General features: G+C 36.2%; 1 protein-coding gene across 3 annotated transcripts in view; it reads left to right on the top strand.

Annotated features, from left to right (window-relative positions):
- TNNI3K (TNNI3 interacting kinase) overlaps positions 1–27,564 on the top strand; it is a 296,246-nt gene that overhangs the window by 27,409 nt on the left and 241,273 nt on the right. For 2 of the 3 annotated variants that reach the window (XM_060623103.3, XM_060623107.2), the window contains exon 5: positions 11,162–11,272. The exons of the other annotated variant lie outside the window; for it this stretch is intronic. In XM_060623103.3, the coding sequence (XP_060479086.1) occupies positions 11,162–11,272 (111 nt within the window). The remainder of the gene's footprint in view (positions 1–11,161; positions 11,273–27,564) is intronic. 3 annotated transcript variants of the gene reach the window in all.

The following is a 27,564-nucleotide window of genomic DNA, read 5'->3' as shown; positions in this document are numbered from 1 at the left end:
CGCACTCCACGGACTGGCGGGAGGGAGCCGGGGCGGAGGGGCGGCTCGCCGGCCAAGCAGAGCCCCCGAGTCTGGCTGGCAAAAGCGGAGGGGCCGGACAGACTGTGTTCCGACAGCAAGCGCGACTTAGCGTCTGGGAGGTCATAAGTTAACAGCTCTGCTCGGAAAGCGGGAAGGCTGGAGGACAAAGGGAGGGAGAGCTGCTGAGCCCCCGGACGGCAGAGCTCAGCTTGGCGGGGAACAAAGGCGCCAGCGCCATCTCCCCCGCCCATCCCCCAGCCAAAATCCCAAAGGGAACCAGTTCCTGCCAGGGAACTTGCTCGCTCCGCGCAAACACCCAACTCTGTGCTTCTGCGGAGCCAAACCTCCGGCAGCGGATCTGACTCCCTCCCGCTGCCACAGGGCTCCTCCTGAAGTGGATCACCTAAGGAGAAGCGAGCTACGCCTGCCCCTCCAGCCCCCGTGCACCTTGCCTACCCACCCCAGCTAATATGCCAGATCCCCAGCAACACAAGCCTGGCAGTGTGCAAGTAGCCCAGACGGGACACGCCACCCCACAGTGAATCCCGCCCCTAGGAGAGGGGAAGAGAAGGCACACACCAGTCTGACTGTGGCCCCAGCAGTGGGCTGGGGGCAGACATCGGGTCGGACTGCGGCCCCGCCCACTAACTCCAGTTATACACCACAGCACAGGGGAAGTGCACTGCAGGTCCTCACCACGCCAGGGACTCTCCAAAATGACCAAACGGAAGAATTCCCCTCAGAAGAATCTCCAGGAAATAACAACAGCTAATGAACTGATCAAAAAGGATTTAAATAATATAACAGAAAGTGAATTTAGAATAATAGTCATAAAATTAATCGCTGGGCTTGAAAACAGTATACAGGACAGCAGAGAATCTCTTGCCACAAAGATCGAGGGACTAAGGAACAGTCACGAGGAGTTGAAAAACGCTTTAAACGAATTGCAAAACAAAATGGAATCCACGATGGCTCGGCTTGAAGAGGCAGAGGAGAGAATAGGTGAACTAGAAGATAAAGTTATGGAGAAAGAGGAAGCTGAAAGAAAGAGAGATAAAAAAATCCAGGAGTATGAGGGGAAAATTAGAGAACTAAGTGATACACTAAAAAGAAATAATATACGCATAATTGGTATCCCAGAGGAGGAAGAGAGAGGGAAGGGTGCTGAAGGGGTACTTGAACAAATTATAGCTGAGAACTTCCCTGAACTGGGGAAGGAAAAAGGCATTGAAATCCAAGAGGCACAGAGAACTCCCTTCAGACGTAACTTGAATCGATCTTCTGCACGACATATCATAGTGAAACTGGCAAAATACAAGGATAAAGAGAAAATTCTGAAAGCAGCAAGGGATAAACGTGCCCTCACATATAAAGGGAGACCTATAAGACTCGTGACTGATCTCTCCTTTGAAACTTGGCAGGCCAGAAAGGCTTGGCACGATATCTACAGTGTGCTAAACAGAAAAAATATGCAGCCGAGAATCCTTTATCCAGCAAGTCTGTCATTTAGAATAGAAGGAGAGATAAAGGTCTTCGCAAACAAACAAAAACTGAAGGAATTCGTCACCACGAAACCAGCCCTACAAGAGATCCTAAGGGGGATCCTGTGAGACAAAGTACCAGAGACATCACTACAAGCATAAAACATACAGACATCACAATGACTCTAAACCCATATCTTTCTATAATAACACTGAATGTAAATGGATTAAATGCGCCAACCAAAAGACATAGGGTATCAGAATGGATAAAAAAACAAGACCCATCTATTTGCTGTCTACAAGAGACTCATTTTAGATCTGAGGACACCTTTAGATTGAGAGTGAGGGGATGGAGAACTATTTATCATGCTCCTGGAAGCCAAAAGAAAGCTGGAGTAGCCATACTTATATCAGACAAACTAGACTTTAAATTAAAGGCTGTAACAAGAGATGAAGAAGGGCATTATATAATAATCACAGGGTCTATCCACCAGGAAGAGCTAACTATTATAAATGTCTATGCGCCAAATACCCGAGCCCCCAGATATATAAAACAATTACTCATAAACATAAGCAACCTTATTGATAAGAATGTGGTCATTGCAGGGGACTTTAACACCCCACTTACAGAAATGGATAGATCATCTAGACACACAGTCAATAAAGAAACAAGGGCCCTGAATGACACATTGGATCAGATGGACTTGACAGATATATTTAGAACTCTGCATCCCAAAGCAACAGAATATACTTTCTTCTCGAGTGCACATGGAACATTCTCCAAGATAGATCATATACTGGGTCACAAAACAGCCCTTCATAAGTTTACAAGAATTGAAATTATACCATGCATACTTTCAGACCACAATGCTATGAAGCTTGAAATCAACCACAGGAAAAAGTCTGGAAAACCTCCAAAAGCATGGAGGTTAAAGAACACCCTACTAACGAATGAGTGGGTCAACCAGGCAATTAGAGAAGAAATTAAAACATATATGGAAACAAACGAAAATGAAAATACAACAATCCAAACGCTCTGGGATGCAGCGAAGGCAGTCCTGAGAGGAAAATACATTGCAATCCAGGCCTATCTCAAGAAACAAGAAAAATCCCAAATACAAAATCTAACAGCACACCTAAAGGAAATAGAAGCAGAACAGCAAAGGCAGCCTAAACCCAGCAGAAGAAGAGAAATAATAAAGATCAGAGCAGAAATAAACAATATAGAATCTAAAAAAACTGTAGAGCAGATCAACGAAACCAAGAGTTGGTTTTTTGAAAAAATAAACAAAATTGACAAACCTCTAGCCAGGCTTCTCAAAAAGAAAAGGGAGATGACCCAAATAGATAAAATCATGAATGAAAATGGAATGATTACAACCAATCCCTCAGAGATACAAACAATTATCAGGGAATACTATGAAAAATTATATGCCAGCAAATTGGACAACCTGGAAGAAATGGACAAATTTCTAAACACCCACACTCTTCCAAAACTCAATCAGGAGGAAATAGAAAGCTTGAACAGACCCATAACCAGCGAAGAAATTGAATCGGTTATCAAAAATCTCCCAACAAATAAGAGTCCAGGACCAGATGGCTTCCCAGGGGAGTTCTACCAGACATTTAAAGCAGAGATAATACCTATCCTTCTCAAGCTATTCCAAGAAATAGAAAGGGAAGGAAAACTTCCAGACTCATTCTATGAAGCCAGTATTACTTTGATTCCTAAACCAGACAGAGACCCAGTAAAAAAAGAGAACTACAGGCCAATATCCCTGATGAATATGGATGCAAAAATTCTTAATAAGATACTAGCAAATCGAATTCAACAGCATATAAAAAGAATTCTTCACCATGATCAAGTGGGATTCATTCCTGGGATGCAGGGCTGGTTCAACATTCGCAAATCGATCAACGTGATACATCACATTAACAAAAAAAAGAGAAGAACCATATGATCCTGTCAATCGATGCAGAAAAGGCCTTTGACAAAATCCAGCACCCTTTCTTAATAAAAACCCTTGAGAAAGTCGGGATAGAAGGAACATACTTAAAGATCATAAAGGCCATTTATGAAAAGCCCACAGCTAACATCATCCTCAACGGGGAAAAACTGAGAGCTTTTTCCCTGAGATCAGGAACACGACAGGGATGCCCACTGTCACCGCTGCTGTTTAATATAGTGCTGGAAGTTCTAGCATCAGCAATCAGACAACAAAAGGAAATCAAAGGCATCAAAATTGGCAAAGATGAAGTCAAGCTTTCGCTTTTTGCAGATGACATGATATTATACATGGAAAATCCGATAGACTCCACCAAAAGTCTGCTAGAACTGATACATGAATTCAGCAAAGTTGCAGGATACAAAATCAATGTGCAGAAATCAGTTGCATTCTTATACACTAACAATGAAGCAACAGAAAGACAAATGAAGAAACTGATCCCATTCACAATTGCACCAAGAAGCATAAAATACCTAGGAATAAATCTAACCAAAGATGTAAAAGATCTGTATGCTGAAAACTATAGAAAGCTTATGCAGGTAATTGAAGAAGATATAAAGAGATGGAAAGACATTCCCTGCTCATGGATTGGAAGAATAAATATTGTCAAAATGTCAATACTACCCAAAGCTATCTACACATTCAATGCAATCCCAATCAAAATTGCACCAGCATTCTTCTCGAAACTAGAACAAGCAATCCTAAAATTCATATGGAACCACAAAAGGCCCCGAATAGCCAAAGTAATTTTGAAGAAGAAGACCAAAGCAGGAGGCATCACAATCCCAGACTTTAGCCTCTACTACAAAGCTGTCATCATCAAGACAGCATGGTATTGGCATAAAAACAGACACATAGACCAATGGAATAGAATAGAAACCCCAGAACTAGACCCACAAACGTATGGCCAACTCATCTTTGACAAAGCAGGAAAGAACATCCAATGGAAAAAAGACAGTCTCTTTAACAAATGGTGCTGGGAGAACTGGACAGCAACATGCAGAAGGTTGAAACTAGACCACTTTCTCACACCATTCACAAAAATAAACTCAAAGTGGATAAAGGACCTGAATGTGAGACAGGAGACCATCAAAACCTTAGAGGAGAAAGCAGGAAAAGACCTCTCTGACCTCAGCCGTAGCAATCTCTTACTCGGCACATCCCCAAAGGCAAGGGAATTAAAAGCAAAAGTGAATTACTGGGACCTTATGAAGATAAAAAGCTTCTGCACAGCAAAGGAAACAACCAACAAAACTAAAAGGCAACCAACGGAATGGGAAAAGATATTTGCAAATGACACATCGGACAAAGGGCTAGTATCCAAAATCTATAAAGAGCTCATCAAACTCCACACCCGAAAAACAAATAACCCAGTGAAGAAATGGGCAGAAAACATGAATAGACACTTCTCTAAAGAAGACATCCGGATGGCCAACAGGCACATGAAAAGATGTTCAACGTCGCTCCTTATCAGGGAAATACAAATCAAAACCACACTCAGATACCACCTCACGCCAGTCAGAGTGGCCAAAATGAAGAAATCAGGAGACTATAGATGCTGGAGAGGATGTGGAGAAACAGGAACCCTCTTGCACTGTTGGTGGGAATGCAAATTGGTGCAGCCGCTCTGGAAAGCAGTGTGGAGGTTCCTCAGAAAATTAAAAATAGACCTACCCTATGACCCAGCAATAGCACTGCTAGGAATTTATCCAAGGGATACAGGAGTACTGATGCATAGGGGCACCTGTACCCCAATGTTTATAGCAGCACTCTCAACAATAGCCAAATTATGGAAAGAGCCTAAATGTCCATCAACTGATGAATGGATAAAGAAATTGTGGTTTATATACACAATGGAATACTACGTGGCAATGAGAAAAAATGAAATATGGCCTTTTGTAGCAACATGGATGGAACTGGAGAGTGTGATGCTAAGTGAAATAAGCCATACAGAGAAAGACAGATACCATATGGTTTCACTCTTATGTGGATCCTGAGAAACATAACAGAAACCCATGGGGGAGGGGAAGGAAAAAAAAAAAAAAAAAGAGGTTAGAGTGGGAGATAGCCAAAGCATTAGAGACTGTTAAAAACTGAGAACAAACTGAGGGTTGATGGGGGGTGGGAGGGAGGGCAGGGTGGGAGGGAGGGCAGGGTGGGTGATGGGTATTGAGGAGGGCACTTTTTGGGATGAGCACTGGGTGTTGTATGGAAACCAATTTGACAGTAAATTTCATATATTAAAAAATAAAAAAAAAAAGAAAATAAAAAATAAAAAAAAATAAAAAAATAAAAAAATAAAAAAAATAAAAAAATGCAAAAAAAAAATAAATAAATAAAATAAAATTTACCTAATATTATTATTTTTATGAATTGTTTTTCTGGGAGCTGTGTACCATATTGCTGAATTTTAAAATTCTTCCATTACAACTTAAGACTTCTGTAGAGGAGGATAGAAATATTTGGGACTTGTCACTTAAATGCAACAAAATACAGCAAAAATCACCTCTCTTCGATATTGGAACAAAGGAAAGATCGGCACCATGGATCATCAAACATGCAGCATGGAATTTGAAGTCAAACAGGCTCAAATTTGTACCTAGCTCCAACACTTACAAACTAAGTTTCTACAATTACTTCAAATTCTTTGAGTCTGATTTTTATCAGGTATAGTAGGGATAGTTCTATTTTTCTCATAGGTAACTTGTGAAACTTGAAAGAGATTATGTCAAAACATTTTACATGGTACTTAATCATAGTAAGCAAATTTTAAGTAGGAATGAATGTTTTGTTACATTCTCTTTAGCACAGCTTGGAAAGAGAAAACTTCTATTTTTATCGCATTTGGTAAAAAAAAAAAAATTTAGATCAATCAGAGATCAACTTAAGAAATCCAACCAAGATATGAAAGGATAATTTAGTACTTTGAACTGACTCAACATTTGACTGTTCTGGAGAAATCATGACAGGGCACCTGGGCTCAGTCATTAAGCATCTGACTTTGGCTCAAGTCATGATCTCACCGTTCGTGAGTTTGAGTCCCACATCGAGTGATCTCAAGCCCTGCTCCGGGTGAGCCCTATTTCTCTCTCTCTCTCTCTCTCTCTCTCTCTCTCTCTCTCGCTCCCCTCCCTCCCTCCCTCTCTTTCTCTCTCTGTCTGCCACTCACTCACTTTAACCCTCTCTCTCAGAAAAAAAAAAAAAATCATGACATACTTTCTCTTACATTCCACAAATTTCGGCTAAATAAGAAAAAATATATAAGAATAGTTGAGATTGGGGTGCCCGGGTGGCTCAGTCGGTTGAGCGTCTGACTTCAGCTCAGGTCATGATCTTACAGTTTGTGGGTTCGAGACCCGCGTGGGACTTGGTGCTGACAGCTCGGAGCCTGGAGCCTGCTTTGGATTCTGTCTCCCTCTCTCTCTGCCCCTCCCCCACTCATGCTCTGTCTCTGTCTCTCAAAAATAAATAAAAATGTTAAAAATTTTTTTAAAAACTTTAAAATATTAGTTGAGATTACTAGAATCTGCCTGATAAATATTTTATATATTCCATTTTTTACATATAATTATTTTAATATAGTCTAGTACAGTGCTTGTCAAAAGGTAGATATTCATTAACACATATTTGTCAAGTTAAAGAGTATCCATCTTTCTACTGATTTGTACGAGTTCTTCATATATTAGATACACAAACCACTTGTAAATTTTACATATTACAGATGTTTCTCTAATTTTTAATTTATCTTATTGTATTTTTAATCGCTTTATTTGCCTAAATTTATCATATTTTTCCTCTACTTTAAAAAATGATTTTGTGCTTAAAAAGACCTCCACTTCCTGCATTGCCTACCCATCTGCAGAGAAAAACATTCTAATTTTTCATTTACCTCAGAGACTACTCCTGTCTTTAGCCTCACCATTTAAAATTAAAAGTTATTGATGAAGTTGGAATTAATTCCCATGATTTTTTTTGTTGTTATTCCTGGAGAAAGCAGAACTCATAGACATTTCCTGTTTCCAGTACTGCTTTAGAGTTTTCCTATGTTTTATTACTTTGATTATTTCAGTGGGTAACTAATGAATCAGAGGAAATGAAGTTGTGGGGAGGAGGCAAGGGGAAAGGAGAAACAGAAGTTAGATGATGGAGTCAAATCACTTGCTTATTTGGAAGCTTTCACTGAGGACCAAACTGAGCTCCAGTCTTCTATGTCCAATGGTGATAAGTTTATTGAGTTATTATTTTTCCAGGTACCTTTTAAGTACTTTAAATGTATTATCACATCAGTTGTGAATGCACAGTTTGTATGTGTATCACATCAGGAGATGCAGTTAATGTCCCCTTTATTGAAAACCAACGAACTTCATGTGAAGAGGTTATGTAACTTGCCCCAATTGACACAGTCATTGGCAGAGCTGGGATTCTAACTAGGGAGGTAATTCTAGTACCCACAGTCTTAACCTTATGTTGTAAGTGTCTCAAACTTAACATGTGACAAATTAAACATTTTATTTCTCCCCCAAACTACTTCTTCCTAATTCTTCCCTAGCTCATGTCATTCTATTAGCTATTGCACTTGGGAAAAATTCGAACACCAAATACCCTGGTCTGCAAGACTCTATGAGATCATGTGGCTTTGACCTCATCTTGAACATTATTTTCCTTTCTTGTTTTTTTTTTAAGCCTTCTCTTCAACACTGGCCTTCAAACACACTAAGTTTATTTCCATCTTAAGAAATTATATGTTTCACACTAGCTGCTCCCTGGCCTTTAGTGGCCATCCTTGAAATTGTGGCTTGGATTTCTCCTTTTTGGTATTTACTACATATCTCAAGTGCACATTTACCTCAATGAAGCTTTCCCTGATTACTCAGTTTAGAGTAGCCCCTTTATCATTTGCCTGTTTTCCCTCATAGTCATTGGTACTGTATCATTCCATACATTACTTTTTACGTGTTATCTCTCTACTCTTACATACACACAGTAAAAATATAAGCTCCATGAAGGCAGAAATTTAACTGTCTTACTGCAGTGTCTCCACTGCTCATAACAGTGTTTCACATACTATATATGCTCAATAAATATTTGTTAAGTATATGAAAAGTGTATTGAAAAGGAGAATAATGTCATAAAAACTGTGTGTAAGAATATTTGGTAGCAATATGGAAAATGGGCTGCAGTGGGAAAAGGCTTCATCAAGGAGACTAGTTAGAAGGTTGTAAAATGGAGGGTGATGTTAGAAATGAGAAGAAATATAGGAAGTACTAGTAAGTTAAAACCAGAGGAATTCTGAAACTGATTGAGTGGAAGAGATTTAAAGTCATTTGGAGTAAGAAAATGTCATTAACATGAATAAGAAATACTAGAAGATGACAGATAACACTGGGAAAATTATGAATGGTATTTATAAGAGCAATTTTGAATTTTTAATTTGAGATGCTATTGATAGGCAGGGTGCATAGAATTTGGACTTAGAAGATCTGGACTAAAGATAAAGTTATCTGGTTGTGTAAGAATTACCAAAGGTGGCATTTGGAATGAGAAAGTAGCTTGGGCCTAAACTCACTTTTTGGAGGCAGACAGAAATAAAGAAGAGGCAAAGAGAAAGAAATCAGGAATATATGGTTTTAAGACAGCAAAAGAGGTAAGGATTTTAAGAAAAAAGAGATAATCTGACTATAGAGAGGAGATGGAGGATTGACATTGGGTTTGGTGAACAAAGTTACCTTCTGAAACTTGAGGAGGTGATTCAGGACCATGGTGAGTCCTTATGTCTGAGGTGGAAGAAACTAGCATAGTGATTTCTCTTGATAATATAAGGCAAGGACAAAGGGAGAACCGATGGTGTGAGAAAGAGCAGAATTCAATGTGTAAGGAGTATAGTGAACTCAGTTGGGATTATGTAAGATTTGTGTATACATGGCTAGGGATTACTAAAGAAATGAGATCGGAGCTGTCAACAGTGAGCAGCAATAACTTTATTCAGAAGCTTGGAAAATGAAGCAAGGATAGAGATAACTGTAAGAATAAGCTTCAGTGGAATAAATTTGTTTTGTTCTGTTTCTTTTGTTTAAAAGAATGGAGAAGAGGAACCTGGGTGGCTCAGTCAATTGAACGTCTGACTCTTGATTTCAGCTCAGGTCATGATCTCACAGTTCCTGAGATGGAGCCCTGTGTCGGGCTCTGTGCTGACAGCACCGAGCCTGCTTGGGATTCTGTCTCTCCCTCTCTCTCTGCTCCTCCCCTGCTCACTCATGTGGGATTCTACCCCTCTTTCTCTCTCAAAATAAATAAACATTAAAAATAATAAAGAATGAAAAAAAATAATAAAGAATGGAGAAAACTTAAGTCTCTATTCTGAACAAAGGGAGTCAATGGAACAGTAAAGAAACACAAAATCTTTAACTTACTTAGTAGAACAGATGTACAGAGTAGAGAATTTTGAAACTATAACATTAATTTTGCTATTTGGAATTCTTTACCAAAGTTTTTTCACTTTTTTATAATTTCTCCTAGACCTTCAGTTATGTATAACAGGATTAAGAAATCAAACTTTTTTTTTTTTAATGGGAGGATTTTCTTAACCAACAGTATTTGAAATAATACTTTCATGCATAAATGCAGTGGCCTATCCCATGAAGACTTGACTTTCTTGCCACAGAGTATGTTTGAGATGTTGGTGGGTCAAATATTATACAGAAGTTGTGGTTTGAATTCTTGCTTCGAGTGAGAAATAATCTTCTCACTCAAAAGAAAGAAACATGAAGACCTTTCTTTGCATTCCCTTCCAGCTGTGGGGTTTTATGAATATATGACCCTCCATATCACTCTTTTGAATGTTCTGACTTATAAAATAAGGTATAAAATAATAACTTTTCATAGGGTAATTTTAGAAAAATTTTTTTTTATTTTTATTGTTTTATTAACCATCTTTGAAGTCTTATCATATACCAGGTTTAAATAAGTTAATGCATCTGAAAGGTTAATTACATAATAAAAATTCAATGAATGCAAATTGCTATTAATATTGTGAAAAAGTTCCTTGTCTCTCCAAAGACAGAAATACAGTGCAAATAATAGTATGAGGAAAGTAAGGACCCCTTTGGCCATTGCATAAATTATTCTAACTTAAAGGCCTAAATACTACTTCAAACATTTTCACTGTTAAAATAAGTGAAGTTAAGAAAGACACTACTGATTGATTATATGTAGGCCCATGACACTATGTGTCATTAATTATGTATAGGTGCTATGACACATATGCAGAGAAGAAACAATTACTGATTACCATGAAATAATCCCCTGCAGTCAGTCCAATATCACAGTTGCTGGAGAAGCACATTTGTTGGAGTGACCTGCAAGTAAGATTGAGTTGAGTTTTCAAGAACCTCACCATAGGTAGTGTCCTTTCTATCTTTCATGGTCCAATGATAGAGGATTGATTGTAACTGAATAGCCCTGTCATTTGGTCCTACATTTCAACCATCTCAGAGTTGCTCTCTGCTGTCTCGTGTGCTCTTATGCCAGAAATCACACTTAGGTTTTCTTTGAGCACCTGAACTGGCTGACAGTTAGGGATCAATATATCCTGTTGCACAGTGTCCAAACCTGCTATTAGTAGAAAAGTAACACTAAAGATGTGTTTCCTTACAGGACAGTGCAGAATTGATCACTTCCCTGCTTCACAGTGGAGCTGACATACAGCAGGTTGGGTATGGTGGCCTCACTGCCCTACATATTGCTACAATTGCTGGTCACCTGGAGGTAAGTCTCACCTTGATCACCTGTAACAAACATGACTCTTTTAATTCTTGTTCTTAACTGTTTTTAAAGGCTGGCTTTTAGGAGCTGGTTTATTTTTTAGCTACTGAACACATCATTTATTTGGAGGGTCAAGTTAAGCTATATAAATGTTCTTTTGATAGTCAATTCAGTCTGTTTTGTAACAATGTAATCAAACACCAATTAATATAAAGATGGCTGGGTACACACAGGCTATATAGCAGTGATTAAGAGCATAGGTTTCAGGGACAAAAAAAAAAGAGCAGAGATGTTGGAGTCAGGCAGTTCATTTTCCATCACTTGCTGTGTTTTCCTCAAGCAAGTTACTGTACGTGATGATATCTGTTTTCTTCATTTATAAAATAGAAATAGTAATAGGCCTATTGTAATTATTAGATTAGACAATCCATATAAAGCACTTTTCAGATTGCTTCAGTAAATACTCAGTAAAAGATCATTCATTCATTCACTTATGTATTAGTTGATTTATTAAGCATCAGTTGTGCTGTAGATACTGTTCTAGCTCCGAGGTGAGAGTAGCAGGAAAGACAGGCAAGATTCCATTTTCTTGGAATTTAGTTGTAGAAAATGAGACAGGCAATAAAAGAAAGAAAACATATAACATCACTAGTGAGTACTAGAAAAATAATAAAACAGAGTAAAATGAAAACAGAGTGGAGAAATGGGCACCATTTAAAATAAAGTATATGGTAAAACTGTATATAAAATATATATGATAGCACATGCAAAGACCCTGTGGCAGAAAAGACTCAGGTGTGTCTGAGTGATATGAGTGAGCCAAAGTTGTTTATGTGGTATGAGCTAGAGATAGAGTGATGGAGATTGAGATCAGGTGGATGCTTACAAACCAGATCACAAAGTATTTTAAAGCTCATGGGAAGGATTCTGAGTCATGTCTTAGATTTAATTGTTGAAATATTGATTTCATACATACAAAGCACTTTCATTTGTATTACTTATTTAATTCACTGACAAATTCTCATGAAACAATTTTTAGCAACAGTGCCATTTGATAGATATAAAGATATAAAACCACTACTCTTGTATAGTAATTGTCTTTACATATTGCAAATCCACTGAAAAAAAAGAGCCATGTCTGGAATCCTGGTCATTTTTCTCAAAATTTCACACTCTATTAGTTATGGTAACCATGGTACCTTTATTATTAAACAGTTATCTATTTCTCCCTTTTAGTCACATTGCAAGTTAAATTGTATTTTCCTTGCTAACACACTCACGCGCGCGCACACACACACACACACACACACACACATCAACTGTGAACAAATAGAGCTGCATATCATATAAAATACATAAAACTTATGAAGTTGGTGTAATCTACTTCCCTTAAGAGTGTCACTTTAAGGGGCTCTTACACTCGATAAATATTGACATATTTCATCGAGAGAAAAATCGTTTCCTTCGTGCTTACATTTCCACCCTTACTATATCTTATTTCCCCCCAAAATAAATCTTTTGGTGAGATTCACTGTAATTATAAGTGAATCTGTGTTATTTATGAGTAAGGAAATTTTATTAGAATCACCTAAATAACTTTTCCAAAAAAGAAACCAACTGAGGCCAGTAATAAAGTAAATGGAAGGTAAACTTTAAGGAGTCTGGGTGGAAGTTTTATGGGATAGACATTAAGTTCCAGTGAGATATATCCAGCCTCTTAATGCCGGGAAAATGGCAGAATATGTTTTGCAAAACAAAATCCTTTTTGTCTAGTGCTGAGCTGATTACATTTGTCAGGGATAGAATTACAACAGGGTCAAAAGCAAGGTGGTTAAGAGCCTGGTCTCTTCTTCTCCTACTGAAATATCTATTTTCTTACTTATGTAAATCATAGTGTAGAATGAAATATAATTCTACTAGCCTTAGGGAAAACTTTACCAGAATAATTCCAAATATGTCTCTAGTCTTGTCTTGCATTTCTTTATGGGTTCTCCAACTTCATTAGCTGTTGTATAACATTTTGTGATTTTTGTAGACAATTACTGATGGTACATAAAGCAGGTGTATATTCATTAACCTTTATTCTCTTTTTATCTAATAGATGAATTAAGTTACAGGTTGGATAATAAAACAAAATGGTATTTAAAAACCTATAAGTTTCATATTCAAAATACAAAATTTTTCTCTGAATTATGTTTTCAAAGCTATTAATTGCAATAAATACTTACTATTAATGTATTTTCTTCCCTACTCATATTCATTCATTTAATAAATATTTTTAGCCTCTACTTTTTCTATAGCATAGCGTTAGAATATGGGAATGATAGAAGAAAACATGTATGACATACTTTTTCCTTCTAAAGGTATTATAGTGTAGCTGGACACACAAAATGAATACATAGGAAGGGGCACCTGGGTGGCTCAGTAGGTTAAGCATCTGACTCTTGCTCTCTGCTCAGGTCATGATTTCACAGGTCATGGGTTCGTGAGCTTCGCATCAGGTTCTGCATTGGCAGCATGGAGCCTACTTGGGATTCTCTCTCTCTCCCTCTCTCTCTGCCCCTCCCCACTTGTGCTCATGCATGTGCTCCCTCTCTCTCTCTCTCTCTCAAGATAAACAAATAAACATTAAAAAATGAATCTACAGGAAGAATTATATAAACAATTCAAAAGTAAAATTGTAAGGAAGGAAGGAAGGGGAAAGAGTCAAAGATCAGAGTGAGTTTGATAATTAGAAACAATTAGAAATGTGATAATTGCATAGCAAAGAATGACAACACAAAATGAGAAGTGTTACGTGTTCACTGGGAATAGAAATCAATGTAGACTGAAAGATTTGGGGAAGGATTTATGAGAGGGGTTTTGAAGTTGGGCTGAACTTTAAGGAGTGGTAAGAACTTGACAGAAAAAAAAGAGGAATCATGTCCAGAAACTGTAAGAAGAATGAGCTGAACACACTTAGGAGAGAGTGAATGTAATGACAAACAGGTTGTGAAAAGTCCCTTTGGATGTTAGGAATGGACCAGACTAAGGAAACTGAGCATAAAAGTCCAAGGAGTTTCATTCAACTTAGTAAGCATATATTGTAGTTTATGATGTACAACACACATGACTAGATGAATAAGGAGATAAATAAAACAAATAAATCCCTGCTCTTTAAAGACATTTACAGCCAGTAGGATTTTTTTCTAATAGGAAATAAGGAGCCATTGGAACGTTTTGAGCAAGAGAATGATTGGAGTTTTGATAAGTAATGTATTGAAGAGGATTTCTCTGAACAAAGAATTTACTATGGATTCCAGAGTGATGATATGATGATTAAACAGAGAGAGATAAAAGATTGGGTAAAGGAATCAATTTGGAGGAGAACTCAATTAGTCCCAACATGTTGATCTGATGACATCCAAAGTTTCAAGTGGAAATGTTCCTTAATCATTTAGAAATATACAACTAGCATTCAATGGAGAAGTTGGGGTTTAATGTAAGGTTTTTAAAATTATATGTGAAGAGATGATATTTTAAACCATAATAGCTGAAAGTTGTAAATTGGGTCTAATAGATAGCCAGGACTGAGCCTATCTATAGAGACTTGAGGACTTGCTGCCCCATTGAGGGACAAAGATGCATTGGTCACAGTGGAATGAAGAAAACAAGGATATTGTACTATCACAGTAATTAGGACTATGGAGTCTTTCAGTAAAGGATCCTGGGTATCAAATGGTGTAGAAAGTGCAATGAGAACAATGGGATAAAATACATATAGCTCTACTTATTATACCAAAAATTTAGATGCTTATTTCACTCCTGTTTTTCACTCTTGGTTAGCAGAGATGGTAGCAGTGGATCAGTGGGAGTTCCCTTTCATTAGTAGCCACTTTCTTTCATTGCCCACCTGTCTCTGTGCAACAATAAGTGATGCTAAGTCTGACAGCCCTCTTTGTCTACACATATCAAATTCAGAACCTCCATTAGTGTCTCAAGTGTGTTTGTCCTCCCATAATTGTGAATTCTATTAAACAATTTTACAATAAAATTTACATTGACTAGGCAGCTGTCTCCTTCAATAATAGAAGAGAACATGTGCTGTGGATTCCTGGACATGCTGATTGCAATTTGAGAACTCAGATTTAGACTTACTGTGCTTTGAAAAACAGGCAAATACTAGTTATCCTGGGTCTCACTACTTCTCCCTGACCTATCCATCTATCAATACATGTACATATGCTGCTTTACGCAAGGCCTAAGATCCTTTCAGCAATTTACAAAAATGAACTAAACCCTCATCTCCCCTTTAAATCCAAGGGGCACATGAGTCATATGTTCTCTCAACCATGAGAAATGAAAAATATTAGCTAACATTTGTTAGTGCTTTGGTATTCACATGCATTTGTCATTTGGCTCTCCTGTTAGATAGTTACCATTAGATTTAGTTTATTAATAAGAAAACTGAGGATTAGAGTAGTTCAGTGGCTTCCACAGAGCCATTCAGGCAATGAATAAATGAGATGAGTAGGACCCACACCTGATTATCTATTTCAAATCTGTAGTCTTGTGTATAGAAGGACAATTATTCCCTTTTGACTCTTGCCTGTGTTGCTAAAACAGACTTACACCCATAAGACACAAAAAATATATTCATAAAATAAAGCATAAACTGAATATCTTACTATTTAAGGCCCAGATGTTGCTACATATACAAATAAATCAATATTAAATTAATTCAAGAATAGCTTTATATGGCACTTAGAATATGGGCACCAGAACCCATGGAGGTATAATGCATATGTGTGAGAATACAACACACACATACACCACACATACACACACATATCCCCCAAGTGTAAAACACTTTATACTTAGTCAAATAATTCTTTTAAAAGCTGTTACACTGTGATACTTCATACAGTAGTTTCTAAAGTTATCAAGAGACAAATCAATTATCTGTAGCTGTAGACAGCTGTTTGAATAGCAAATAGAAAAGCATGTCTGGGATGACACAATATGTAATGTATAGGGGTTGGGGAGTGTTTTATTTGTCACAGAAAGTCACAGTTTCATATACACTTTGTGCAGGTGAGAGTATTATTTTTGTAGTTGAATTTATTGTATCCTACCTTATCCTTTCTTCAGATTGTAAACACTTCTCCAAACACTGCTTCAGAAAGCCTTCCTAGTTATTTTGGAATTTATTTCTGATTTCAAGGAAATGCAATTGATGTTGTTCCAGTTCATTCTTAACTAAATCATCTGAATGTTTCAGGAGAGAGTTTTGTTTACCAAGAAGCTTCTAACTCTCTCTAAGTTATTTCTTTTAAAATGGCTTTAGTTTTCTTCCCAAAGGCACAAACAAGTGAATGCTTGGAATTATAAAATGTGCTCTCTCTCTTTCTCTGCCTCTCTCTCTCTCTTAAAGAGATAATGTACTCAGGAGTAGTATAACTAAAAAGTATTAGACCTGTCTACAGTCTTATGAATAGGCAATCGTCCCTTATGAACTTCATTCGGAATTAGAAAAAACAGAACCCTATGTCATTTCACAGTGTGCAACACCATTACCTTGTCTCTGATGTCTCCCCAAATTTTGCAAGCAGAGAAACAAATATTACATGAAGATCATGAGCTACTACAATTCAGGTACAAAAAGCATAGATAGCAAGGGCCAAATATACCAGTTAATGCACATTATTATAAATGATTGTTTAAACATCACCTAGTGAATGCCATTAATGATTGATAGGTATTCTAATTACCATTCGTTGGCATTAACTTTAAAGTTGGTCTGAATAGTCATTTGCAGTTCTGTGATGCCAAAGTTTAATATACCTTCCTATCAAATGGCTAAGTCTGAAACTAAATATTTATTATACAAATAATCTTTAAAAACTGAGACCTGATTTAGGAACAGTACATCTCCTGTGGCCTTCAAAAGTGGTTTTCTCAGAAGTCAAAACCAGAAGTTCTATGTCCTAATTGCTGAATGTGCTACAGAGCATACTGTTTATTAAAGGCAAGGAGACAGTCTCCTACTGTCTAGGTTTTTGGTCTAGAGACTGAGACAAGTTCATAGATCATGCATCATAGCCAGTAATCTTATGGTTTCAGAAGAGGTACCTTGTGTATGTATCAATTGTAATATTGATACAAGAGGGCATTAGCTTGAGTGTCATTTTTTTTGAGGGGGGAGCATTTGAGTCTTTGCCAAAGGTTCTATTAGCTATCATTAAACATTAATGAGTTCGAGCCCCGCGTCAGGCTCCGGGCTGATGGCTTGGAGCCTGGAGCCTGTTTCCGATTCTGTGTCTCCCTCTCTCTCTGCCCCTCCCCCGTTCATGCTCTGTCTCTCTCTGTCCCAAAAATAAATAAAAAACGTTGAAAAAAAAAAATTAAAAAAAAAAAAAAAACATTAAGTATTGCTTTTGGGGTAAGGTAAAAGAGCATAAGCAGGAAAAGCTTTATAGGCTAATAAAAATGTAAATGAACATTCATCAGCCTGCTACCATGGAAAATGATGAAAGAAACATTACCTGAGAAATTAGATTCATAGATAATTGCTAATCAAATCAACCTGAATAAGAAATCCCTTTGTAACCATTCAGCATTTTGTGTGAATTTACCTCTCTATGCCAACCCTTCTGTGCACTGAATTTGATTCCAATACCCTAGGTCCTCCATACATTTTTAAAAAGATAGATATAGAGATAACATATATATATGTTATGCAGTATGTCATATGTTATGCAATGTGTCAGCTAGGCAGAAGTAATTTCTGTGCTAGGTATCTGTGACAGTTGATAAGAAACAGCTGTATATTTTGATGCATGTGCATTTAACCTTCTTTTTCAATGCCATACTCCCTACCAGGAATTTGAATGCTGAGTTATGAATCAAAGCTTCTATAGCTTGCTTAAGTCACAGCCCCAGAGTTTCAGAGCTTCTAAGCTCCCTGTGTCCTAAGCAGGCAGGAAATTACTACTCTTCTCCCCCTCAATTAGGAATACATTGGAAGACCAATATTTTCTATCTGATCTTTAAATACAGTAGTAAAGTAGATGATGAGTACTACCTACTTTCTCTCAGGGATGATTCATTCTGGGATAGTATTTAGGGAGTAGAGGACTTTAAGTATTTTATCTTTTCTGAACATTGTGTGAGTTATTCTCCCTATGGCTGCCTTTTGTGGATCTCAAAAGAACCTTTAGAAAGTTGCTGAGGTTGGACAAGTGAGAGTGAGAGGCTAGAGTCCCCATGAGTGACTCTCAACAGTTGCGCTCTGTCACAGCATCTCTCTTCTGAGGTGTCCCTCAAAGACACTCAGCACCTCTGCCTCTTATCCCTTATTCTTGCACAACTGAATATCAGACTAATATAGCTATTATAAAGCAGGGAACTGTTAAGGAAATCACACAAAGCTTTCTAGAGTTACTCTGAGATGTAATTCAAGTACAACCACTTGGAGCATCTTTAACCTTGATGCCCTTTTACTTTGTTCTGTGCCCTGAAGTAGGCTACTAGCTCCCTTAGTTCTGGGATGAGCTGTCTCATAATTACTGCAGATTTCCACACCTGAGAAAGATCCTACCAGGAGTTGAAGAATCATTTTCATAATACTTCCCTGAAAGGTATTCATCAAGCTATCCAGGAAACTTGGGGGGAAATTCCAAATTAAATAAGACAAAAGCAATGGATGCAAATCTTTTGTCTAGAACTATCAAAGACATTACTGGTAGTGATCAATATGTTGCCTCATTCTGTCATTCATACTGTCATTATCTTACTCTTTATTCACAGTGTCATTATCTTCCTGGACTTCCTGCAATAGTATTCTGACTTATAAGGCCTGTCTTCCAATCTTTTACAGTCCTATTTTATCCTAAATACTCCTGAAATTTTGCCAGGTTCTCTAACATGTGGCTTTGATTGAGTCATTCCTCTGACCAAGAGACTTGCTTATCCCAAAACACACCCAGCAGGGATTAAGTGATAGTGATCTAATTCTCCTACCTTTTCAGCCATGGGTTTTCATACTTTTCATTTTGCAGCCCATGCTCTAAATTCAGTGAACTGCTATGCATTTATATTCCCTATGTTTTTTATTACACTATAGTCTCTTTATAGTTTGCCTCTCCCACCCATCCTCAAAGTTCAGCTAAAATGCCACTTTCATTAAACTGCTGGATTCCTTTAGCTTGAGGTGTTTCCATGTTTCTAACCATGGTACTTTTTCTATACCTTTCTCATAGTATTTAACACTGCCTGTTTTATAAACATGGTTATATTTACTATTTTATTATATAGTTTTCTTGAGCATAGGAACTGCATGTTAAAATCTCTATATAGCTCTCACAGATTCTAGTATGGTGCTTTTGCATATACTAGTTTTTTTTTTTTTTTTTTTTAACTTAGAGCATTTCTTCTTTTTTTTATTTCTTTTTAAACTTTTTATTTATTTATTCATTTAAGTAATCTCTACAGCCAACGTGGGGCTAGAACTCATGACCCCAAGATCAAGAGTAGCACGCTCTTACAACTGAGCCAGCCAGGTGCCCTGAATATAGTAGGTTTTTAATAAATGTTTGTTGAATGACTAAATTAATGATTATGCAAGTGTTTTACAAATCACACAGAATGAGGAAAATGATTTCTCTTCTCCATAAATGCACAAGAGATTATAATGATATCTTTAATAAGGAAAGTAGCTTACAAAATCACAAGCAATTTTCATAAATAGCTTCATACAAATTACTCTTAAAAAATCTATAAAATGAAGTAAGGGGGAACCTGGATGGTTCAGTCAGTTGAGCATCCGGCTTCGGCTCAGGTCATGATCCCACAGTTTGTGGGTTCGAGCCCCGTGTCAGGCTCTGTGCTGACAGCTCAGAGCCCGGAGCCTGCTTCCGATTCTGTGTCTCCCTGTCTCTCTGCCCCTCCCCTGCTCTCACTCTGTCTCTGTTTCTCAAAAATAAATAAATGTTAAAAAAAAATTTTTATTTTTTTAATTTTTTTTTTTTCAACGTTTTTTATTTATTTTTGGGACAGAGAGAGACAGAACATGAACGGGGGAGGGGCAGAGAGAGAGGGAGACACAGAATCGGAAACAGGCTCCAGGCTCCGAGCCATCAGCCCAGAGCCTGACGCGGGGCTCGAACTCACGGACCGCGAGATCGTGACCTGGCTGAAGTCGGATGCTTAACCAACTGCGCCACCCAGGCGCCCCTAAAAAAAATTTAAATGAAGTATATAGCCTATACAAACAAAAATAATGATCAAGTTTTGTTTTTAAAATTTTCTCTTTGCCCATTCAATATCTTTTTTTAAAGTTTTTATTTATTTATTTTACATATTAATGTTATATGTGTTAATATTATTTTCTTTATTATTTTAAGTTAAAATTTAAAAATAGTAAAATACACTTTCATTTAAGCTAGAACTCTCTTTTTCTTCTCTTAATATCTATTGGTGGAATTTTGTATGTTCTTATTTTTTTCAAGTTTTTATTTCAATTCCAGTAAATTTTTATTTAAATTCCAGTTAGTTAACATACAGTGTTAGTTTCAGGTATACAACTTAGTGATTCAACGCTTCCATACAGCACCCAGGTCTCATGACAAGTGCACTCCTATTTAAAACATAATGGAGGAATTTGGACTTAATCTATTAAGTTTGATCTAACAAAAAAAGTAACAGAGTTTAAGTTTATTCTACTCCACAAAAAACAAGCCCAACATACCCATTAGGGAGCATGGTTAGTCTTTGAGATCTGCATGTCTCTCTCTGTGACTTGGCCGAAATTTCCTAATCTCCATTCTAATCAGTACTGTTGTCTCCAATCTCACATGTGAATTGTGCTTTCTGACATAAAATCAGTTACTGACTCACAGCAGCCTCAGCACTGATAGCTTGTGATCCATTTATGAACTGTCAAGATAAATAAAGATCTTCAGATTATTTATATCTGCTTTTTTTCCCCAGTAAACTTATACTTAGAGAATTACTATATATCTGATCCCTCTCCAACTTGATTTTATGTCTTTTAGCTTAATTGGTTGCCAAACTGAATATACAACTTTCACATTGATGATGCAAGAAGAGTGGAAATGTGTTGTTCCAATAAGGAACGTGAATTGGTTTAGATGTTGGCACTCCCATCAGCAAGTGTGATAACATAAATCCTTGAAATCCAGTCAATAAATTCTGGAACTGTAATATTTTATAGCAAAAGCCTTGGAAATTTTTTTAGCACTTCCTTCTTTTTGACGAGTAACCAAGTCTAAACCCTCATTGGAACTTCTGGAATTGTTGAGATTGTGTCTAATATAGATAGCCAAATCTTTTAAATCAGAGTTTAAATAAAATTTGTAATTGAACAAAACCCAGTACCAGTATATGAATAATAAATTTATTTTTGTTGTACTGCTGTCAAAATTATGATGAAAACTCTCTGTGTTTTGGGCCTTAATATTTTGTGTGTGTTATGATCCAGCAAACTGACTTCTAGAAATTTATTTTATGGAAATCATAAGAGATTAGATCGTAAGGGTGCTCATGTAAAATAAATAAGAAAAACAATCTAAATGCCAAGAAACAAATATTGATTGAATCAAGATGATACATGGGTACAGGGGGATACTATGCAGTCATTAAACATGGCCTTGCACAAGTGTATACAGTTACAAGATGTAAGGTAGTGGTCCTGTTTTATTCTTTTGCACGTAGCTGTCCAGTTTTTCCAAAATCATTTATTGAAGAGATTGTCTTTTCCCCATTGTATATTCTTCCCTCCCTTGTCATAGATTAATTGACCATATATTTACAGTTTTTTCTGGGTTCTCTATCTTATTCCAGAGATCTGTATGTCTGTTTTTGTGCCAGTAGCATACTGTTTTGATTACTCTAGCTTTGTGGTATGTTTTGAAATCAGAAAGCATGATATGTCCAGCCTTATTCTCTCTCAAGATTGTTTTGGTTGTTTGGGATCTTTTGTGGTTCCATACAGATTTCAGAATATTTTGTTTTAGTTCTGAGAAAAATGTTGTTGGTATTTTCATAAAGATTTTATTAAATCCATAGATCACTTTGGGCAGTATGGATAATATCCTTATCCATGAACACAGAATATCTTTTTGTTTATTTGTGTCATCTTCAATTTCTTTCATTAGTGTCTTATAGTTTTCAAAATACAAGTCCTTTTACCTCCTTGGTTAAATTTATTCCTAGGTATTTTATTCTTTTTGATGTGATTGTAAATGGGATTATTTTCTTAATTTCTTTTTCTGATAGCTTGTTAGGATATAGGAAAGCAACTGATTTCTCTATGTTAATTTTGGGTCCTGTGACTTTACTAAATTTGTTTATTTGTTCTAACAGTTTTTGATGGAGTCTATACTGTTTCCTACATATAGTATCATGTCATCTGCAAATAGTGACTTTTATTTCTTCCTTTCCAGTTTGGATGCCTTTTATATCTTTATCTTGCCTAATTGCTCTGGGTAGGACTTGTAATACTATTTTGAAAGAAAGTGGCATTCTTACCTTGTTTCTGATTTTAGAAGAAAAGTTTTCAGCTTTTCATTATTGACTATGATGTTAGGTGTGGATTTGTCATATATGGCCTATTTTATGTTGAGGTATGTTCCCTCCATAGTGAGTTTCTTGAGAGTTTTTATCATACATAGATGTTGGGTTTTGTCAGATGATTTTTCAACATCTGTTGAAATGATCATATGATTTCGATCTTTCTTTTTGTTAGTGTGGTATATCACATTGATTGATTTGCAGATGTTAAGCAATTTTTGCATCCCAGAATAAATCCCACTTGATTATGGTATATGACCCTTTTAATGTATTGTTGAATTTGGTTTGCTATTTCATTGAGCATTTTTCTATGTTCATCAGGGATATGGGCCCATAATTTTGTGGTGTCTTTGTCTGGTTTGTTATCAGGGCAATGCTGGCCTCATAAAGCATTCCATCCTCTTTAATTGGAATACTTTAAGATGGATAGGTTCTAACTGCCCTTACCTATCTTATCTTCAAATGTATTTGAGTTACTTTTCCTACTTTTTAAAGAATTTCTTTTAAATTTCTTAAGATGGATACATGGCTTAGCTCATTAATTTTTAGCCTTTTTTCTTAATCACTTACAAGTCTATATATTTTAAACTTCTACTTTAGCTATATTGTCCAAGTTTTGATGTATCATATTTTGTTGATATTAATTTCAAACTACTTTCTTATTCCAGTGTGAATTCTTTTTTGACCCACAAGTTATTTAGAAGTAGGCTTCCAACTTTATAAATTTGGTATTTTTTATTTACCTTTTTCTTAATGATTTTTAAGTTAATTTACACTGTGGTCAGAGAACTATGTCATTGTTTCCCAGTATTTGAAATGTGTTGAGGGTGCCTGGGTGGCTCAGTCAGTTGTGTCCAACTCTTAATTTCTGCTCAGACTGTGATCTCTCAGTTGGTGGCATCAAGCCCTGCGTTAGGCTCCGTTCTGACAGTGCAGAGTCTGCTTGGGATTCTCTCTCTTTCTCTCTCTCTCTCTCCCACCCCTCTTGAGTGCATGCACTCACTGTCTCTCTCAAAATAAATAAATAAATAAACCTCAAAAAAGAAAAGAAATATGTTGAGTGTTGGTATATGGGCCAGTATATGATCAATTTTGTGAAAGTTCTATGTGTTCCTGAAATGCATATGCACTCTGCCATCGTTTGTTAATGTGTGTTGTAAGAGCCAATTAGGTCAAATGTTTATGTCCTTCATATCTTTTATGTATTTTGTGGGTTTCTTGTTTGTTTGTTTTGGCTTATGCTTTCAACTCTGTGTTAAAAATTCTCTACTGTAGATCTGTTTCTTTGTTTTAATTCTGTACATTTTTCCTAATTTATTTTGATACTGTGTTACTAGATATGCACAAATTTAACATGATTATAGTTTCCTGGGAGAATCAATCCTTTCATTACAACAAATTAACCTTCTTTATCTCCAGCAATGCTTTAATTTACCCAAGAAGTCTAATTTTTCTCATATAAATACAGCAATATATACCTCTCTTGCTTAGAATTTATTGGGCATATCTTTTTCTATCCTTTTACTATAAACCTATATAAACCTCTTACTTTACAGGTGTCTCTTATACATAGCATATAATTGGATTTTATTTTATCCTACCCATAAATTCATTATTTTAATTAATCCATTTGCATTGTATAGAGTTAAATCTACCACCATATTTTGAACTTCCACTTGTTTCATCTTGCTTTTTTTAAAAAATTAAATGTCTGTATATGGATGGCCTATTTCTAGACACTTTATTCTATCCTATTGTTCTGTTTGTTTGCTGCATGTGAAAATCACTCAACTTTCATTGCTGAAGCTTTATAACAAATTTTGATATCCAGGGGTATAAATGTGATAATCTTTTTATAATTATTTTTAAAATTTTCTTTGCCATTTTTGGCCTTTTACATCCATTATAAATTTTATTTTATTTTCTTAAAGTTTTTATTTATTTATTTTGAGAGAGAGAGAGAGAGAGAAAGAGAAGGAAAGAGAGAGAGAATCCCCAGCAGGCTCCACACTGTCCACACAGAACCCAATGCAGGGCTCAAACTCATGAACTGATAGATCATGACCTGTACTGAAGCCAAGTGTCAGACACTTAACCAACTGAGCCACCCAGGTGCCCTACATCCATTATAAATTTTAAAATCAGATTGTCCATTTGTGTGATATTACAGCTATGGGTCCTTTTTTTGTCATTTATTTACTTTAATATTTATACTTCAATATTTACCTATATTCAAAATATACTTAACCCCTCTAATACCCCTCCAAAAGCCACATTCTATTACCACATCATACTCAAATTCCAGGCTCTCCTCAAGTAAATCAGGTTCAAGTGTGGATGAGAATTCTTAAGTTTGGTGCTTCTACTATGGTTTATCTCAACTGGAATTCCTGTGGAATAGCAACAGGTTGTTTGCCTCCCACACACCCAGCATACAGTGGTAAGTAGGCATAGATAATCACAATAGACATATCTATTCAGAGTAGAAGATGGACACACACAGCAGATAACCTCATATTGTTGTCATAGAGACTCAAACATCATAGTATGGTCAGATAGTACAAATAATAATGAATGATTGTAATGAGATGTGAGGGCTCTTGGTCATTTATACAGTTTTGAAGAACATTTTTAGGTAATAAATGGTAATGTATGTGTATGTTGCATTTAAATATAAATGCACAACTGCTGTTTGATTATTATAATTTTCATCATGCTATATATTCTAATTTCTTGATCATTCAGCTTTGGGAGTTAAATCATGTAAAGTTTTAGAGATAGCATGTATCTGGAATAGATTAGGTCCTAGGTATTCAGCGAAATCTTCCCCTACTGTACTTTTCTCTCCTTTTAAATCTTCAAATCATATTATAGTTTTGTACTTACCAAGTTTGGGCAACGAAAACTGAGGCTCTTCTCCCTTCTACTACATAGAACATGCTTCCCTGTATCTTACAGGGGGACACATGAAGGAATAATATTAAGATCAGCAAAATAGTAGATATCTCTTGGTTAATAAAATTCTATAAAATATTTTAGATGTTTTAATTTTAATTCTGAAGGAATGAGAAAGTGTCCATCTTCGCTTATAAAAGAACATCAGTATCTCTTCTAAAAGTGCCATAAATAAGACAGAAACTGGCAGATTTATTGTTGATCTATGTTTAATTTAAATTTGTTTTTAGAATATAAGAAAAGTGGTGAAAGGAAACTGACAGCTTTGAATAGATATATGGTCTAAAACTCTGTACTACATCACTCATTTTAAATTAAGACTTGATATTATTCTTTCTGAAATATATCAGATGTGGAAAGACACAGAGTGTGGTCCTCTGAAAAACGGGAGAGAGGGGGAGAAAAGCAGAAATAAAGTACCTCTTAAATTATTGATTTTGTGAAATATATCAAATTACTTGTCATCATAAATGTGGCAGCCTATAACTTGAAGTGTGTTGACCAGTGATGACCTTAATGTGTTTGGATGCTTACTGGCTTTTGCACCTTTATGGCAGAGCATTAAAGTATATTTTATGTTTAGATAATTTATCAATGTATAGGTGTGTAATCCTATTTATCTTGCTATTTTATCAGCTTGCTAGTGTGAGGCCAATATTTTAATAAGCTATGTATCAAATAAGTAGACTTTAGCAATTTGAAAGACATTTTTGATACAGTAGATTTCTATACTAATAGTATGTCATTGGCCAAACTATTGGGAAGTAAATTATAGCACAGATTAAGCTCCCTCTCTATGAAAATAACTTTTATTGAGTGTTTTCAATATGCCAGTTGTTTTCTAAGCACTTTACATTATCTCTTTATATTCTCATTATAACTCCACAAGATGGGTGATATTATCACCCTCATTTTATAAATGAGGAAACTAAGTCACCCTACTGGGTGTGGGAACATTCAAGGTGGGAAAAATAGTATAAGAAACATCATGGTATATGTGGGGAAATATAAGCAATTCTGTGTAAACCTAACACATTAACAAAGTCATATATTTCACAGTGTATTAAATAGCCAAATCATATCTCAGCTTTATATGTGTTTTCTTTTAACAAAACTCATATCTGACCTGCAGCCAATGTTTGTTACTGTTCCTGATTGAAACTCCTTGAGTGGAATTACAGAATTGTCATCTCAATATTAAAGGTATTAAAGGTGAAGATTAAAGTGCATAAATGATTTGTCAGGGGGCAGAGTGAAAGTCAGGAGAGTGCCTGGAGAAGAACATAGAGCACTGAAATCTTACCCCAAAGCTTTGGTTTTCTAGGTTTAGTTAAGACCAGCTCCAACTAAGATGTTGGAATAGAATTGAGAATGATTATTTATAAGTCCCATCCCAGTTTCTAGCAGACACCAGTCATGAGGCAACACGTCTATTGATTAAAAGTGTAGGTATGCTCTGGAGACCAGAAAATTTAGGTTTAACTGAGTAGGGGTGGGGCGAATACTTTATCTCTAACCCTAAATTTATTTCTCTCTAACATAATCATAACAGGATTTACTTTTTATGTTGTTGTGAGGAATAAATGTAACTAAAGAGCTTAGAACCATGATTGGTATTGACATATGCAGGTTCTGTTTCTTTTATTCTTTATAAATATGCTGACAATGTGTGATTGTGCATTTCTATGGAAATGTATACAGGAATTCTGTTAAAGATATGACTATAAAATGCACACATATTCCCTTTGTTTTGTTTGACATTTGGTAAG

Source organism: Panthera onca, chromosome C1 (assembly GCF_046562875.1).
Source record: "Panthera onca isolate mPanOnc1 chromosome C1, mPanOnc1 haplotype 2, whole genome shotgun sequence".
In the NCBI taxonomy this organism is placed as follows: Eukaryota; Metazoa; Chordata; class Mammalia; order Carnivora; family Felidae; genus Panthera; species Panthera onca.
This window is presented reverse-complemented; position numbering and strand designations above follow the sequence as displayed.